The 15151-nt window shown below is 42.1% G+C and overlaps 1 protein-coding gene across 4 annotated transcripts in view; it reads right to left on the bottom strand.

Moving 5' to 3' along the window:
• Window positions 1-11376: 11376 nt before the first annotated feature.
• The window catches only part of l3mbtl3 (L3MBTL histone methyl-lysine binding protein 3), a 28910-nt gene continuing 25135 nt past the window's right edge, over window positions 11377-15151 (bottom strand). For 2 of the 4 annotated variants that reach the window (XM_034301950.2, XM_034301951.2), the window contains exons 20-22: window positions 13549-13703; window positions 12635-12697; window positions 11377-11809 (exon numbers count right to left, since the gene is read on the bottom strand). In XM_034301950.2, coding sequence (XP_034157841.1) covers window positions 11666-11809; window positions 12635-12697; window positions 13549-13703 — 362 coding nt within the window. In that variant the 3' untranslated portion in view covers window positions 11377-11665. Of the gene's footprint in view, window positions 11810-12634; window positions 12698-13548; window positions 13704-15151 lie in introns of those variants that run through there. The other 2 variants (XR_004577606.2, XM_034301952.2) reach the window with 2 other exon arrangements.

Below are 15151 nucleotides of genomic sequence, written 5' to 3'. Positions count from 1 at the left end.
TGTGCGGTGGTTGTGGTGTGTGGTGTGTGTGGTTGTGGTGTGCGGTGTGTGCGGTTCTGGTGTGCGGTGGTTGTGGTGTGCGGTGCGTGCGGTTGTGGTGTGTGGTGTGTGTGGTTGTGGTGTGCGGTGTGTGCGGTTGTGGTGTGCGGTGTGTGCGGTTGTGGTGTGCGGTGTGTGCGGTTGTGGTGTGCGGTGCGCGTGGTTGTGGTGTGCGGTGGTTGTGGTGTGCGGTGCGTGCGGTTGTGGTGTGCGGTGTGTGCGGTTGTGGTGTGCGGTGTGTGCGGTTGTGGTGTGCGGTGCGTGCGGTTGTGGTGTGCGGTGGTTGTGGTGTGCGGTGCGTGCGGTTGTGGTGTGCGGTGTGTGCGGTTGTGGTGTGCGGTTGTGGTGTGCGGTTGTGGTGTGCGGTGCGTGCGGTTGTGGTGTGCGGTGCGTGCGGTTGTGGTGTGCGGTGTCTGCGGTTGTGGTGTGCGGTGCGTGCGGTTGTGGTGTGCGGTGCGTGCGGTTGTGGTGTGCGGTGGTTGTGGTGTGCGGTGCGTGCGGTTGTGGTGTGCGGTGTGTGCGGTTGTGGTGTGCGGTTGTGGTGTGCGGTTGTGGTGTGCGGTGCGTGCGGTTGTGGTGTGCGGTGCGTGCGGTTGTGGTGTGCGGTGTCTGCGGTTGTGGTGTGCGGTGCGTGCGGTTGTGGTGTGCGGTGCGTGCGGTTGTGGTGTGCGGTGTCTGCGGTTGTGGTGTGCGGTTGTGGTGTGCGGTGCGTGCGGTTGTGGTGTGCGGTATGTGCGGTTGTGGTGTGCGGTGCGTGCGGTTGTGGTGTGCGGTGTGTGCGGTTGTGGTGTGCGGTGTGTGCGGTTGTGGTGTGCGGTGCGTGCGGTTGTGGTGTGCGGTGTGTGTGGTTGTGGTGTGCGGTGTGTGTGGTGTGCGGTGCGTGCGGTTGTGGTGTGCGGTGTGTGTGGTTGTGGTGTGCGGTTGTGGTGTGCGGTGTGTGCGGTTGTGGTGTGCGGTGTGTGACTCGCAGGAGAAAAGCAGCTTTACTGTGAACGGCGCCTGGGGAAGTGCGGATTAAACCCCGCAGCTCTGTAACTGAGACGCTGAATAATCCCGGATTACTAAACCTGCCGTTTATTAGCAAGACTTTCACAGTCATGCTGATGCTGTCGTGTGTCTGCATTTTATAAATCAAACTTTATAAAGTAAACAGTGCTCTAAAAGCTGGTTCAGCTCTCTCTCTTCACCAGGTCACACTTCCGAGATTTACTGCAAAAACACAAACTTCCAATTATTCCACGTACTCGTTACAAATCTCGAAGATTCGTAAGAATGAACAACACGGTGGCGTGATGAAGCAGAGTTACTACAACAGCACGTCCCCATGTGTTTTATTCCTCTTATACCCCAGCCAACAATTACAGTGTTTTTAGGTATTAACCAATGACACTTTTTGTCTGTTTATAGTTACATTTAATGTCGTGGAAAATCAGCAAAACAAGCTCATTATAGAAGCTATAAACAGTCGTTCCCTCATCAGGCTCGATTTTTCTCTCTGCTGAAGTTAATAAGACAAAAAAAAAAAAAACACAGCTTGTCAAGTTACTGAGAAATCGCAAAAAGTGTAAACTCCTCTGTCGTAAACATGCTGGAAAACTTAAAGTTCCAGCTTCACCTCTGACTGTTGCAAAGCGCTGACACTGGAGACTCCTTCCATAAGCGTTCATACAGAAAACTGCACCCTTTTTCATTGTTAAATAACAGTTTATGTTCTTTTTCTATAACATTTTTAGCCACCATGCATGTGCACATCACTGCTCATTTAACCATGACACACACCCACAATTAACCATATAAGGTATCAATGCCTTTTTTTTCCTAATCAGAATTCCATAACTTTTCCAAGATTTCCCTGATGGCATCCAAACAAATTGGTATTAATATGATTGAAAGTCTTAAATATCTGTAATTAATAAATAGAGCTAAAATGGAACATTTATTTCAGAGGCATTGTGAGTGCATTTTGTGGCCATATTGTTGTTCTGAGCTCCGCCTCCTGACCTACATACACGTGACCCTGTGCTAGAAAAGCGATTAGTTGAGGTAGTAGTATCACATATGATCATATTCAGTGCTCATGTCTCCTGGTGGTGTTTTTTTTTACTTCTTCGCCTTTCTGCACTCTTTTTCCGTATCTTCTCTTTTCACTATCCACGAATCGTTTCTCAGCAGCCCGTCGCCCCGGAGTTACAGTCTCCACTTCAAAAAATTTGGGACACTTTTCCCCTGAAACGTGTCAAGCTCCAGCTGGACGGCCTCCATGGAAACTTGGCGGTTTGCAATCACTAAGTCAGACTTTCCACTGTGATAGAACTTGCAACAGAGTTTAATTTCTTTGCGTTCCTCAGGAGTCATAGTGATGCAAGTGCTGGAGCTGGAGGCTGAACCTCCAACAAAAAAAAAGCATAAGGCTTTACAGGGTCAAATCCCAGCACTGATCTCTGGCAAGCGGTCAGAACCTGAGGCTTAGACACGGTGAGGGTTGTTGTTATGTCTTTTTTTTTTTTTAAATCATCGATCGTCAGTGCTTGGAAGTGTTGATCTTTCTGCGAACAGCGTGTTCTCTGTGTGTGACGCATCAGACAAAGCGATTTGGGTTGGAATTGGTTTGGAGAGCTGCTTTCCCATGTAGGGAACTAAATCCTCACACACGTTTAACACACACCCACCCAAATACACACTCAAGTCACATATCTAGTGTGAGTGTTTATGTCTGATAGCACGGCTCTGAGAATCACAGGCACACATTTCAGCTTAAAGCAACAGTTTGGCCAAAAAATGAGTACATGATGCAGTCGCTTAGCCAGAAATGAATATCAGTGTGTGTGTGTGTGTGTGTGTGTTTTTGGGTGGGGGAGAGGGGGGTTGGATGGAAGGGCGAAGGCGGGATGAGGAAATATGCTAAATAAAACCACTGTGTGACCTGCGTGATTAAACTGATAAGTGTGACGTGTGACAGAAGTTTTTTATTTGATAATTCGAGGCACCTAAGCTTTAATAACTTTAACAGGCGTAAGGAAATAAAAAATAAAACACCTCGCAGCAAGCTGGCTAGTACTTTTAAAATAGACATGTGAAAAATGCATGATTCTGATTGGCTAATCCTGTTTCTCACTATAGCAACTGGGAGCCAATAATATGTAACATGATGGCAAAGTTCGCTTCTTCAGTTGCATTGGCCTAAAGTACATTAGAAGTGATTTGTATACAATTTAAACGACTATTTTATCTACTTTTATAATTACTGATTTGTTCTTTCACACAGCAAATGGTGTTACTGGTTTAGACACGCAGTCTGTGTGATGCTGAACCGGAGTCTAAAAGCTTAGCTCCAAAGCCGTTAGTACGAACCTCAGTGTCGTAATTTCTCCGTTTGCTTATACGAACAGCATCTGCTCTTATGTGTTTTGCTATTTGTTCTAGTCCTGTCTCTGTCCTGTAATTGGTTTGTTAGCTTATTGTGTTCGCCTGTTCTGTGTTAGGCTTTTTTTTTTACTTTATCTAGGTATAGCTGAGAAGTTTTATTGTGCATCATTGTGTAAGCGAGGCTTGCTTCGCCAGTTTTGTTGTACTTCCTGGTTTTGACGTTGTTCTGCGTTCGGACCTTTGCCATGGACCCTGATCAAGATTATTGGATTCACCTGGATAAAGGTTTTACGCACTTGTGTCCTGCCTCTCACTGCACGCTACATTCAGACACCAAACATGGCAGATCGATTTGGGGTAAAAGGAAAATTATTGCTTTAATCTTGACATTTTTAATATTTTTTTTTTTTTAGTGAAAACACTGAATTTATTGTAAAATGTAATTCTTTTCTCAAACTGCTTTATGGACTGGTTTATCGTTTTCAGATTTAGGCTTTGATGGGAAGCTCTAAATGCAACACAGCATTCAGATTCATTTCATTTGAGCCCCTCAAACTAACAGATGAAAGTGTTACAGTTTATACAGTCATCAGGTGTTTTTCAGCTCTTCTTCTGACACTTCGATTCATTTCCCTCGCTGCCACATTCTCTGGACATGTGCTTGGTGCAAAATGAATTCTTTTTCATAAGTGGACAATTTCATAAAACACACACACACACACACGTGTACTAACCTGTTCTCATTTTCAGTTGTGCATGGAAAGGTCAATAGCAGACACACACTCTTCGAATGGTGGGATTCAGAATGCGAAGTCTCCATGGCGACGGCTGCTCTGGTTGCCGTGGCACATGCACCATCCTAACACGAGCTCTTCAAGGCACTGGCCTATTTATCCTTCTAAATTATCCAAGACATTTTACCTGCTAAAGACGCAATCAATAGTGAACAATATTGCGATGGTTGTAAACGATGATGCTTTGCGGACGTTTCTTTTTCTTCTTTTTCCTCAGAGAAGCTCTAAACTCCGTTTAGATGAAATATTCAGTGGAGCGAGCATGTTCCTAATCCTGCACTCGAGTCAGGGCTTTGAGATTAAACTTTAATGATGCCTTTAAAACCCCAAGATGCTTAAACTAACTGGAGCTCCATCCTTAAATTCAGAAACCACACAATTAAACTATATTACTGTTAAACACTTTTTTTTTTAAAGAGAGAGAGCGAGAGCGAGAGAAAGAGAAGCTAAATCAGCATTCCAGTACAAGCAGAATGTCTGCTTTAAGGCTTTAAAACCATTAAAATATTACCATAATATTAGCATATAGATAAACGCATTTATTTCTAAACTTCTGAACTGCACTTTTACTTATACTGAATAATAAACTGCTTAATGTTCCATAGAAATACACAGATGAGGCTCAATCCTGCTTTCTCACAACAAAACTGAAATGAAATTAATGAGAAATACACAAGGGGAAAAAAGGTATCACTACAAGTGACAAAAAAAAAAAAAAAAAAAAAAAAGAAACGCAAAAGAAAAAGTTGACTGTTTCTGTGTGGAATATACCACACAATATACTGCTGAATTATTAATCCAGAAGAAAAATGGATAATCACTGATAAAGGTTTCTTTCTAAGGAGACATTTATTTAACATTTATGGAAGGAGTCTCCAGTGTCAGTGCTTTGTAACAAAAGTATGATGTGTCATTCTTTAATATTAAAGAAATATATTAACTGTTAGTAAATTGCTGTGGTGTAAGAGGAATAAAACACTTCGAGATGTGCTGTTACAGAAGTAATCAGCGTCAGGGTGGTGACAGTAACTCCGCTTCATCACACACACACACACGCACGCACACGCGCACACACACACGCGCACACACACGCACGCGCGCACACACACACACACACACCTCGTCACTCAGGCTACGTCCACACTGACCCAGATAAATTTGAAAACCCATCTTTTTCTCTAGGTTTTGGTGTTCTGTTTACACTCAGACCGCGTTTTTGTCCAGCGAAAATGGAGTTTTTTGAAAATGTGGGAAGTTTTAGTGTGGACTGAGAAAACGGCGATATTCAAAAACAATGACGGATTTTTAGTCATGTGACACAGTCATGTGACCTATTCAATTCAACTCAAACAAACAAGATGGCGGATGATGCCGTACTGCAGTTGTTGTGCCTGCTGTCCAGTTGTTAAAGACTGATGTCACTTTGTACAGCCTTCAGATTGCAGGTTGTGCTTTTCCTCGACATCGCCGCATCAAATCAAAGAGACGGAAAGTAAATAAACGCTGACGGAAATGACGCAGGCCGAAGCTTCTTACGTTTTTACACGTGCTCAGTATAGGGAGGGGAGAGTTTTCAGACGTTTCAGTGTGGACGAGCGATTTTTGGAAAATGTTTGAAAACGCCAGTGTAGATGGAAAGCATTTTAAAATGAAAATGCAGTTTTCAGATCTCTCAGGATTAATGTGGACGTAACCTCAGTATTTTACTCTTACAGACTGACACACAGTTTTTATTACTTACTTATTATACAGGAATACCTGACGCATCATCATTGTAATATTTATTTGTTAACATTTCTCTTATTTATAGAATTGTTGATGATCAAATCTCAGCATGAGAAACAGCAATAACACTCAAGGCAATTATACAAGGCAAGAGGAATCTATACTAGTGTCATTTCCATAAATAACCACCTTTCAGTCAAAATGTCACACTGATTAGCTCATTTCCATCAGCTTGTCACTGCAAATACACTTTCATTTCCCCGAGTACAGATAGAGTGATTCAGAGGGTTTTTTATAGGGACGATTTGGAGATCATTTTCATCCTCTTCCATAACCTTTTTATCACTGAAACATCCTGCAGTTCCTGGCCTTTTAAAACTGAAGCGTTTGAGAGAAGCTCGCGTTCCAGTGGTTTGTTTACGGAAACAGATCAGGAATTTCAGTCAGAGAGACCGTGTGCATCCACTGTGACGATGAAGCAGAAAACATGGAAGATTAAATCAGATTTAAGTAAATTACTGCCATGTGCCTTCGCTAATGCATCATGAGCGCTGCAGTGAACATTTAAAAAAATAAGGCATTATGTACTTTAGTTCAACATGAAAAACGGAGCTCAGGTTGTGATTGTAGCTTTGCATGTCTGTAATGTTTTTACCACGGCTACATTTGGCTCAAAATTAAGTCACGTTCCATAATTAAGAGTTAAAGGAAATCAAGAAGCTTGTTACTGAATCTTCTGCCACAGCACGGATGAGCACTCAGATCTAATCGGATTAAAAAGATGTAATCTCTGATATGGTGAAGTTTTCTGGAAGGAGATGTTTATCTGGCCCTCAGTGTGTGGTGAACACTTTTACTGTTTCACTTACTTCTTCCTTTAGCATTAACATTATTAGATTTTGTACATTCAGTATTTCTGATACTTCCTCCATGCAGGCGCTGCTCTGTAAATCATGCTAAAGACTCAGTCTTAAAATTGGACAAATATAAATTAGACTTTTAATAAGAAAGCAAAATTCTCTAATGGTACAGTAACTTGTGATTTCTTGACATTGACTAAGTCATAACCTTTAAAGGATAATTAATATTATGGGTTATATGTCAGGTGGAAAAACTGAAGGACTGAAATCCTGCTCATCAGGACTTGGGTTTTTCCCATCAATCTGTGTGTATTTGTCATTGTGTTCATCTGGGACACTCTGGATCTGTGATGGATCTTCACTCAGGGTTATCGAAGAGTGCACAAGGTTACAAAACTTTTTCTTTAAAGAACATCTGAAAACATCTAAAAAAAACCTGCTCTTCAAAATAATGGAAGCGTAACCCTCACAGGAGGGTTTTTAGCTGTCATGCTTTCTCCAACGCGACTTATGAGTCATGCTAAGACACGCTGGGTAATAACCCGAAGGGCTTGAGAAATAGGTGGAACTGGCTGGATTTAGCTGCACCATTAGGTTCTTTTAGAAAATGAAAAGGATTTGGAGCATCGCTCTTCACCTTAAAGCTACTTGAACCATCACAGTTCACAGAACAAAGGCTTCAACCCTTAGCTGAAGAGTTCACCATGTGGAGAAAGAACTTGACTTAAGCAGTGTTTTGTGTTTTACTACAGGGAGTAGAAGAATCCTGCTTTAAATGAAGTCTTTAATGAGCCAGCTAATTATTCTGAGCTGTAATAGTGGACATTAGTGCAGGGCTGGATGCTGGCTTCGTTGAGTATGGCTCCTTGATGAGCCGGTGATGTCCTGATTGGATCCAATCCTGCTGCGGGGATCCTGGAGGGAAAAGGTTGCTGGCGCACATGGGCAGGTTATATAAACTCGTCTGCATCACTGAACCTTACTTCGACTCTAAGCTGTCCAAAAGCATTTGATTTTTTTTTTATCCATGATGTAAAGTTCAATGTCATAGAGTCAAATTCAAAAGTTTGCATTCCCTATATGTTTGGGGTGAAAAGATACATTCATCGTCCACTTTATGTGAAGTGACTCGTGGCCAAGTACTCGGAATTTGTGCTCTGCATTTAATCCATCCAAGTAGCGAACACACACACACCGTGAACACACACCCGGAGCAGTGGGCAGTGCCGGGGAGCAGTTGGGGGTTCGGTGCCTTGCTCAAGGGTCTCACCTCATTCGTGGTATTGAGAGTGGGAGAGAGCGCTGGTCATTCACTCCCCCCACCTACAATCCCTGCCGGACCTAAGACTCGAACCCACGACCTTCAGGTTCACCTTCAGGTTGCAAGTCCGACTCTCTATCCATTAGGCCACGACTGCCCCCTGGGCAGGAACTTATCAGGAACACATGCACATTCATGCAGTTATCTAATCAGCCAATCATGTGGCAGCAGCACAATGCAAAAAATTATGCAGATACATTTCAAGAGCTTCAGTTGATGCTTGCATCAAACATCAGAATGAAGAAAAAGTGTGATCTCTGTGACTTTAACTGTGGCATGGTTGTTAGTACCAGATGAGCTGGTGTGAGTGTTTCAGAAACTGCTGATCTCCTGGGATTTTCACACACAACAGTCTCTAGAGTTCACACAGAATGATGTGAAAAACAAAAACACATTACATGAGCAACACTTCTGTTGGTGGAAACACCTTGTTGATAAGAGAGGTCAGAGGAAAATGGCCAGATTGGTTCCAGCTGCCAGAAAGGATAAAGTACAACCGTGGTGAGCAGAAAAGCATCTCAGCATGCACAAAACATCAAACCTTCAGGAGGATGATCAGCTTCAACAGCAGAAGACCACATCAAGTTCCACTCCTGTCAGCCAAGAACAGGAATCTGAGGCTATCATGGGCACAGACTCGCCCACACTCTCAAAGATTAAAAAATAAATCACCTGATCTTTTTCCAGTCTTTAGCTGTCCAGCTGTCCAAAAAATCATGATGCCCTGAGTTTCCAAACTTAGTTTTAAGAAGACAGCGTAAGACACAGATCAGAAACGTCAAGAAGTATGTTAAAATCTTAACATACACCATTTTTGTAATTGTGATAATGAAGAAAAATACATGAAATGTAACACGCTTAATCTCCTGCTGGCATAAGAGCATAGATTTTGTCGTAAATGGATGCAATGTTTTGCACTCGGATATAGAGTGAAAAATAAACATGTTCTTTTCAACCTTCCATAATAGATGTAAACGGATGCTTGCTAACATTGCTAAAATTCACATGGATGAAGTTGGTGTGAGCCTGTTGGGTCGTGTTGTCGTGTCAAATAAGCTGCACTAGGGTTCTTTTATCACTGTTTTTTATTTTAGACTTTTCAAACTGCTACATCTGACATCAGAAATGAAAAAGCAGAGGGTGTGTTATCGTTGACCTTTTTGCCATTGCATGTATTCATCTGCAGCTGAATTAGAGCGAGTGAAGCGTGGCTTCTGCACCAGTCATCCACCGTAATGATCTCATTTACACACACTGCATACACACGACCTTCTCAGAGTGAACTCATGCTGCAGGGCCACAGTGCTGCACGGGTTAGCTCTTCAGCTCCCAGCAGATGGGTCCTGACTTACATCCCCGTCTCTCGTAACGACGCCCGTTTCACCGTAGTTACTCAATGATTCATAGCAGTGACGGAATAAAATGCTTTAAGATGAATAACTGAATAAGAAGTTGGGATTCGGAGTTGAAGTGTTACTGGAGAGTTATTTCTACCTGAACGCTCAAACACTGAGCAGTCGATGCAGATCTGCGGCCCATGCAGCAATCATGCACCACACAGAGAAAATCCCTCACAGAGAATAAATAAGTAAACAATGATAGAGAACAGAAATGAGAATCACAGCACTCAGCCTACATCCCTGTGAAAAGCGGGAGTTAAAAATAGCACACGTCTCGGGGGCGAATCAAACACAACTTATCTTTAATAATGTTTCTGTGCAGTCTGGGGTTTCTGGGCTGGACAACACAGAGATACGCTACACACGATACACACACAAATATGGCTGCCAAAGAAAAATGCCTCTGCCACTCTATTACAGTCCTGAGCCACTTTTCTCTCCATTTCAGCCTTTTTTATAGAGGCGTATAATAACAGGCGACATGGCTTAGAGACAAACTAGACATTCATCTCTAAATATGGAGTCTGGCACTTCCTTTAAGACTGACAAAGTGGTTTAAAGATTAAATTTAACTGTGAGAGAACAATATTGGAACTACACTGCCCCCACACACACATACACACACACACACACACACACACCAACTGAGTCTCTCAGCTAGGAGGGACACTAAAGGCATGACTCACTTGAAGTGTGGTTGGGTTGCAGGGACAGATGAGGGGAGATAAAGGAAAAAATCCATCCCTGCCCTCTTCCTCTTCCTCTGTCTGTCCGTCCAGCACTGTAATTACTGTACTGAAGTTTGTTTTTTGTCTTATTAACTTCAAGAGAGAGAAAAAAAAGAGGCTGGTGAGGGAACGACTGTTTATAGCTGCTAAGTGATAAGAGGTTTCATGGACTTTTCACAATATTAAATGCAACTATAAATGGATAAAAACTACAAAGTGTCCTTCTTTAATAAATAAAAACTGCAAGAATGGTGATCATTGCTGATGTATTAGAGGAATAAAATAATAAGTTTTGCAGTGGTAACAGTAACTCCGCTTCATCACACCACACTGTCCAGGACGTCGCAGAGCTAAAAACAATCAATCGCAGGATGAAAGTCCATCACTTTCGTCCTCAACTCAGTTTGCTAGGAGGCGTGGTAAAGCAGAGTCGTACATTAAAAGTGTGTAAAATGATAATAAAGTTCACATTTTATCTGAATTCATTTTGCTAGTTTAAGAAACTGTACATATCATACTACTGAGCCAAATGTATGAAACGCTAAACTGTACGCTGTACACGTCACTATTATTAGCTCCAATGAGACAGGGAGCTCTAGTGCAAAACTAAAGAAGGACACTACATTTGAGGTAGCATCCGTTCTCCTTGATCTTTCTTTTAAAGCTAATTATCCAACAAACAGGTTTTTCTGAATGTTAAGGTTCTACGAAATTCAGAGAGCATTCAGTTTTTCTTGCTGTTCTGAGAAGGTTTTTATTTAACGCTTGTAGACTTTCCTACGCTTTCCTCCATTTATTTCTGCAGCAGTTTAATAAAAGCTTTAGTTGTTGAATGTTAATATTAACATTCAAATAATATTGTAAAGTAAACTGTTATTTCACAGGTTTTTAGAAGCTTGCAGGAACATTATTTTTTGAAACATTACCGCCTGAACTTAGCGAACGCTTTAATAATGTTCTGTCAGTTGGGGAGGGCTGTGTCCTAAATAACAATGATAAATCATCATTTAGATCAGAAGATCTGTACTGAATCCTGAAGAATGTGTGCAGTTCCAGAAAAGTGACTGAAAGGAATCTGGAAATGATCTATATAGTTTGCAAGAGCTAATTATGTCTACTTGAAGAACAACAAAAAAAAAGCAATGATTTTGTACGGTTTTTCAGTGCATGTAGCTTGCATTACATAACACCCACATCAGGGGAAAAAGGCTGGTGTGCTTTGTAGTGCTTCATCAAAACAATCTTCATCTTCATCATAAACACCATTAGATTTGTGCTTCTGGTATCGTTTGTCAAATTACGTACACATCACTCAAGTGATATTCTCGACTCGTAATCACATTGTTCCATCACACTTTCGGACGCGGAATTCTCGCCTTATCTCTGTGCAAAACTCACAAACCAGCTTTTACTGTCCCGAGGTCAGTGGAGGTCAGAGTTCGTTGCAGGCGGACTCCTCAGCAGTCTTGAACATCAGGATGGAGTTGAAGATCTTGAGAGCCGGGCCAAGCTTTATGCTCAGGATCTTCACCAGGTCGGTCTGGGTGAGCAGCAGGAACGCCTCGCCGTCAATTTGCTGGAAGGAACCGACATATTCACAGTCACATGTCTGTGGAGGTTGGGAATCAGCCAAGTCAAGTACGTCTTGGTGAGTGCAATTCAGAAATACGTTCAATCATGAAGACGTTTCAGTGATCATCTGCAAGGCTTTAGACGTCTCAATGAATGACGACAATAACTCAATTCAAAATACATCAGAAACTGATCCTCTGAAGAAACTGAAGATCCTCCTGAGGCTTCCTGGAACCGGTTCATTAAATATCATATTCTGGTGAATTTCAAACATAATATACACAGCAAGGAACCCAGAGATTTATAAACCTTTAAAGACTAGAACATTCAAGAACCAAAGGGTTCGTCACTTCCTAAAGGGGTTCTACCTGAAAACCTCTTGGAAAGGGGAACCTACTGTTTTACAGTTCTACATAGAATATCTGAAAGTTAGTTGTATAGTTATGGGCTCTTGGCTTCTAAAAGGGGTTCTACTTGGAGATCTCTTTACAAGGGGAAACCCTCTGCTGTAGAGTTCCACCTAGAACCCTGAAAGGTACTTCAGATAGTTAAGAGTTCTTAGTGTCCGTAAGGGGTTCTACTCGGAATCCTCTCTGAAAGGGGAAACCTACTGTTTTACAGTTCTACATAGAATATCACATAGAACCTTTTGGACAGTTACAGGTTCTTGGCTTCCAAAAGAATGTCTACATGGATAACTCTATGAAAGACCTTTGTAGTGGAGTTATTTGGCAGGCTGTTATTTGTTCGAGTATTTGAGATTGAAATGGAGCTCACGCTGCTTCAAACACATAATAATTGTAGTTCTGGGTGAAGTGTAAATCGTTACCTCCTCCCTGAACGTGTGTACTTGCTCCTTACATCCCGGGAGGCCCTGGATGAACTCAGTCACCTGTGGGGTGAAAAAAGTCACAAGCGACTGCAGGTGATTAACGACAGAACATTCAGTTGCACTCTCTTTCTCAAAAGATATTTGACAGGAAACAAAATGCTGTGCAGATGCTGATATCAACACTGCAGTGACCGGCAACATATGATGTGTCGCTCAACCATGTTTATGGACACCTGATGGTTATTAAAGGTTCTGTTTAGGGTCATTAGAATCAAGGACCATAACACAGGAAAACGTCCAGCACCATACTGAGCTCGAGAAAAAGTCACAAATTAGACAATCACCCAAAGGCAACTGTCAGTGAGAAAACTTCAAATTCCCAAATATGGAAGACATCAGCTCAATGCCCTGTTCAGTGACAGAACCACGGACAGGTTCTTGGCTTCCTACAGGGGTTTTACCTAAAGCCCTCTACGAAAGAGAAGCCTCCTGCTGCAGAGTTCCTCATATAACCTTCTTCTCTGAATAGTTAAAAGCTCTCAGTTTTTCAAAGGGGTTCTACTGGAAATGTCTCTGAAAGGAGAAAACCTCTGTTATGGAGTTCCACAGAGGATCCTCCAAGGTTAATCGAATAGTTAAAGGTTCTTGGCTTCCTAAAATGGTTGTGCTTAAAACTCTCTATGAAAGAGAAGCCCTCTATTGTAGAGTTCCACACAGAATCCTCAAGGGTTCTCTGGGTACTTAAAGGTTCTTAGTTTCCCAAAGGGGTTCTACTAGGAAATCTCTCTAAAAGGAGAAACCCTTTCATGTAGAGTTTTACCAAATAACCTTCAAACCTACACACAACGATTTCACAATATCTTAGATAATTAAGTATAAAAGGTAAGGTAAAGCGTAAGGTACAATCTGACCTGCTCCACACTCCAGGTGGCCACTCTGCTGGCCGTGATGCCTGCCACTGATGGAAGGAGTTTACTGTGTTGGTCCCAGCAGTGAGGCATGCTGGGAGAAGGGGTGGAGCATGGCATAAATACAGACTGATGCAGGGCCTGCTGCAGAGTCAGCTCTAAAAAAAAAAAGAGAGAGAGAGAGAGAGAGAGAGAGAGAGAGAGAGAGGGGATTGGATTTTAATTAAATGCAAATTTGCGCTAAGGGAAATTAAAACTTTATTATAAATCGGATAGTTTCAGTTCTAAAATCTGATTGGCTGAGCCTTATTTGAAGCTGTAAAATCCTCAGTATACTCACACATGAGCACATCACAATTCTGAGTCCTGTATTAATGCCCCAGGTTTTAAACCAATAAACCAGTACACACAAATTTTCCCCAGAATGAACTAATCGCTCTGAATAGTTTCCTGTTAACAAGCTACATTGTGTGGCAGAAGACGTGTTAATTACAAATATTATTCATAAAAAATTCAATTATTTATTTGTCTTAGTTTAGGGTTATCGAGAGAGATCAGTGTTTATAGGTGGTGCTTTCACAGTTGGGGAGGCGTCTACCTTCAAAAGACTGACAGAATATATTAAGAATCTTGCATATGACTTTGTTTACAGCTCATAAAAATTAATTCTGAGTTGATTTCTCTTTTTAGTAAATCTTCTAAATCCAACCAGGCAGGTAATTGAAATGAGATTCTGTAGAGCGCTTGAAGCTTGAGGCCCATCAGGTCTCTGTATTTCATTAAAATCATTAAGTCTTCATCATGTCTTTAATTAGCGACAGCAGCGACGACCCCGTCCACTGAGGACAAGCTGACAGTCCTGCTCATCGCGCCTCATCTCAGCCCTTCCCTCTTTCAGTTCGATATTTTAACTACCGTTTTTCTCGCCACAGGATACTCACTCCGTCTGTGATCTCGGAGACTCGCTAATTAATTCAGTGTTTTAAAAATGTGTTAATGAGAACATTGAGGCGCGTGTTCCTTTAACGTAGAAGGTGTTTGATGATATCACAGGAAGGGGTATAGATTTGTAGAAAAGTCGGATAATATTGAGAGGAACACTAGAGAAGCCATTTCTCAGAAGCTCGAGACCTGATTTAGAGACGCTTTACAGGGTTTCGTGTCGAGCCTGTCGCATCACGGGTCTGAGCGCCAAAGCTGTCAATCTCTATTACTGGATTTATGAAAGTACTTCTGTCATGTCACTTGTGCTGTGCTCGACTGTATAGAAGATAAAGTGGTTGATTAACCTGACCTCAGTGACGGCTCGGTCAGTTCAAACAGCAAGCCGGGCTTGAAAAGCCCTCTGTACTACAGCTCAGACCACAGGCACTGGAGCAACACCAAAAGTTAACCTTACGCTGGTCTCAATTCCACAGTGAAAGCACAATCACCTCACACACACACACACAGCGTTATTAAAAAATCTCCCAGATTTAGCAAATAGAATAATCAACAAAGGGGTGGTATGATGAAGTTACAGTTACCTCCCTACTAGCAACAGTGTTTTATTCAGCTCATACCACAGCAGTTTGCCAGCCATTACAATCTTCATTTATTTAGGAAC

The sequence above is a fragment of the Pangasianodon hypophthalmus genome, chromosome 30, assembly GCF_027358585.1.
Source record: "Pangasianodon hypophthalmus isolate fPanHyp1 chromosome 30, fPanHyp1.pri, whole genome shotgun sequence".
Classification (NCBI taxonomy): domain Eukaryota; kingdom Metazoa; phylum Chordata; class Actinopteri; order Siluriformes; family Pangasiidae; genus Pangasianodon; species Pangasianodon hypophthalmus.
The sequence above is the reverse complement of the archived record's forward strand: the minus strand, read 5'-3'. Positions and strand labels throughout refer to the sequence as shown.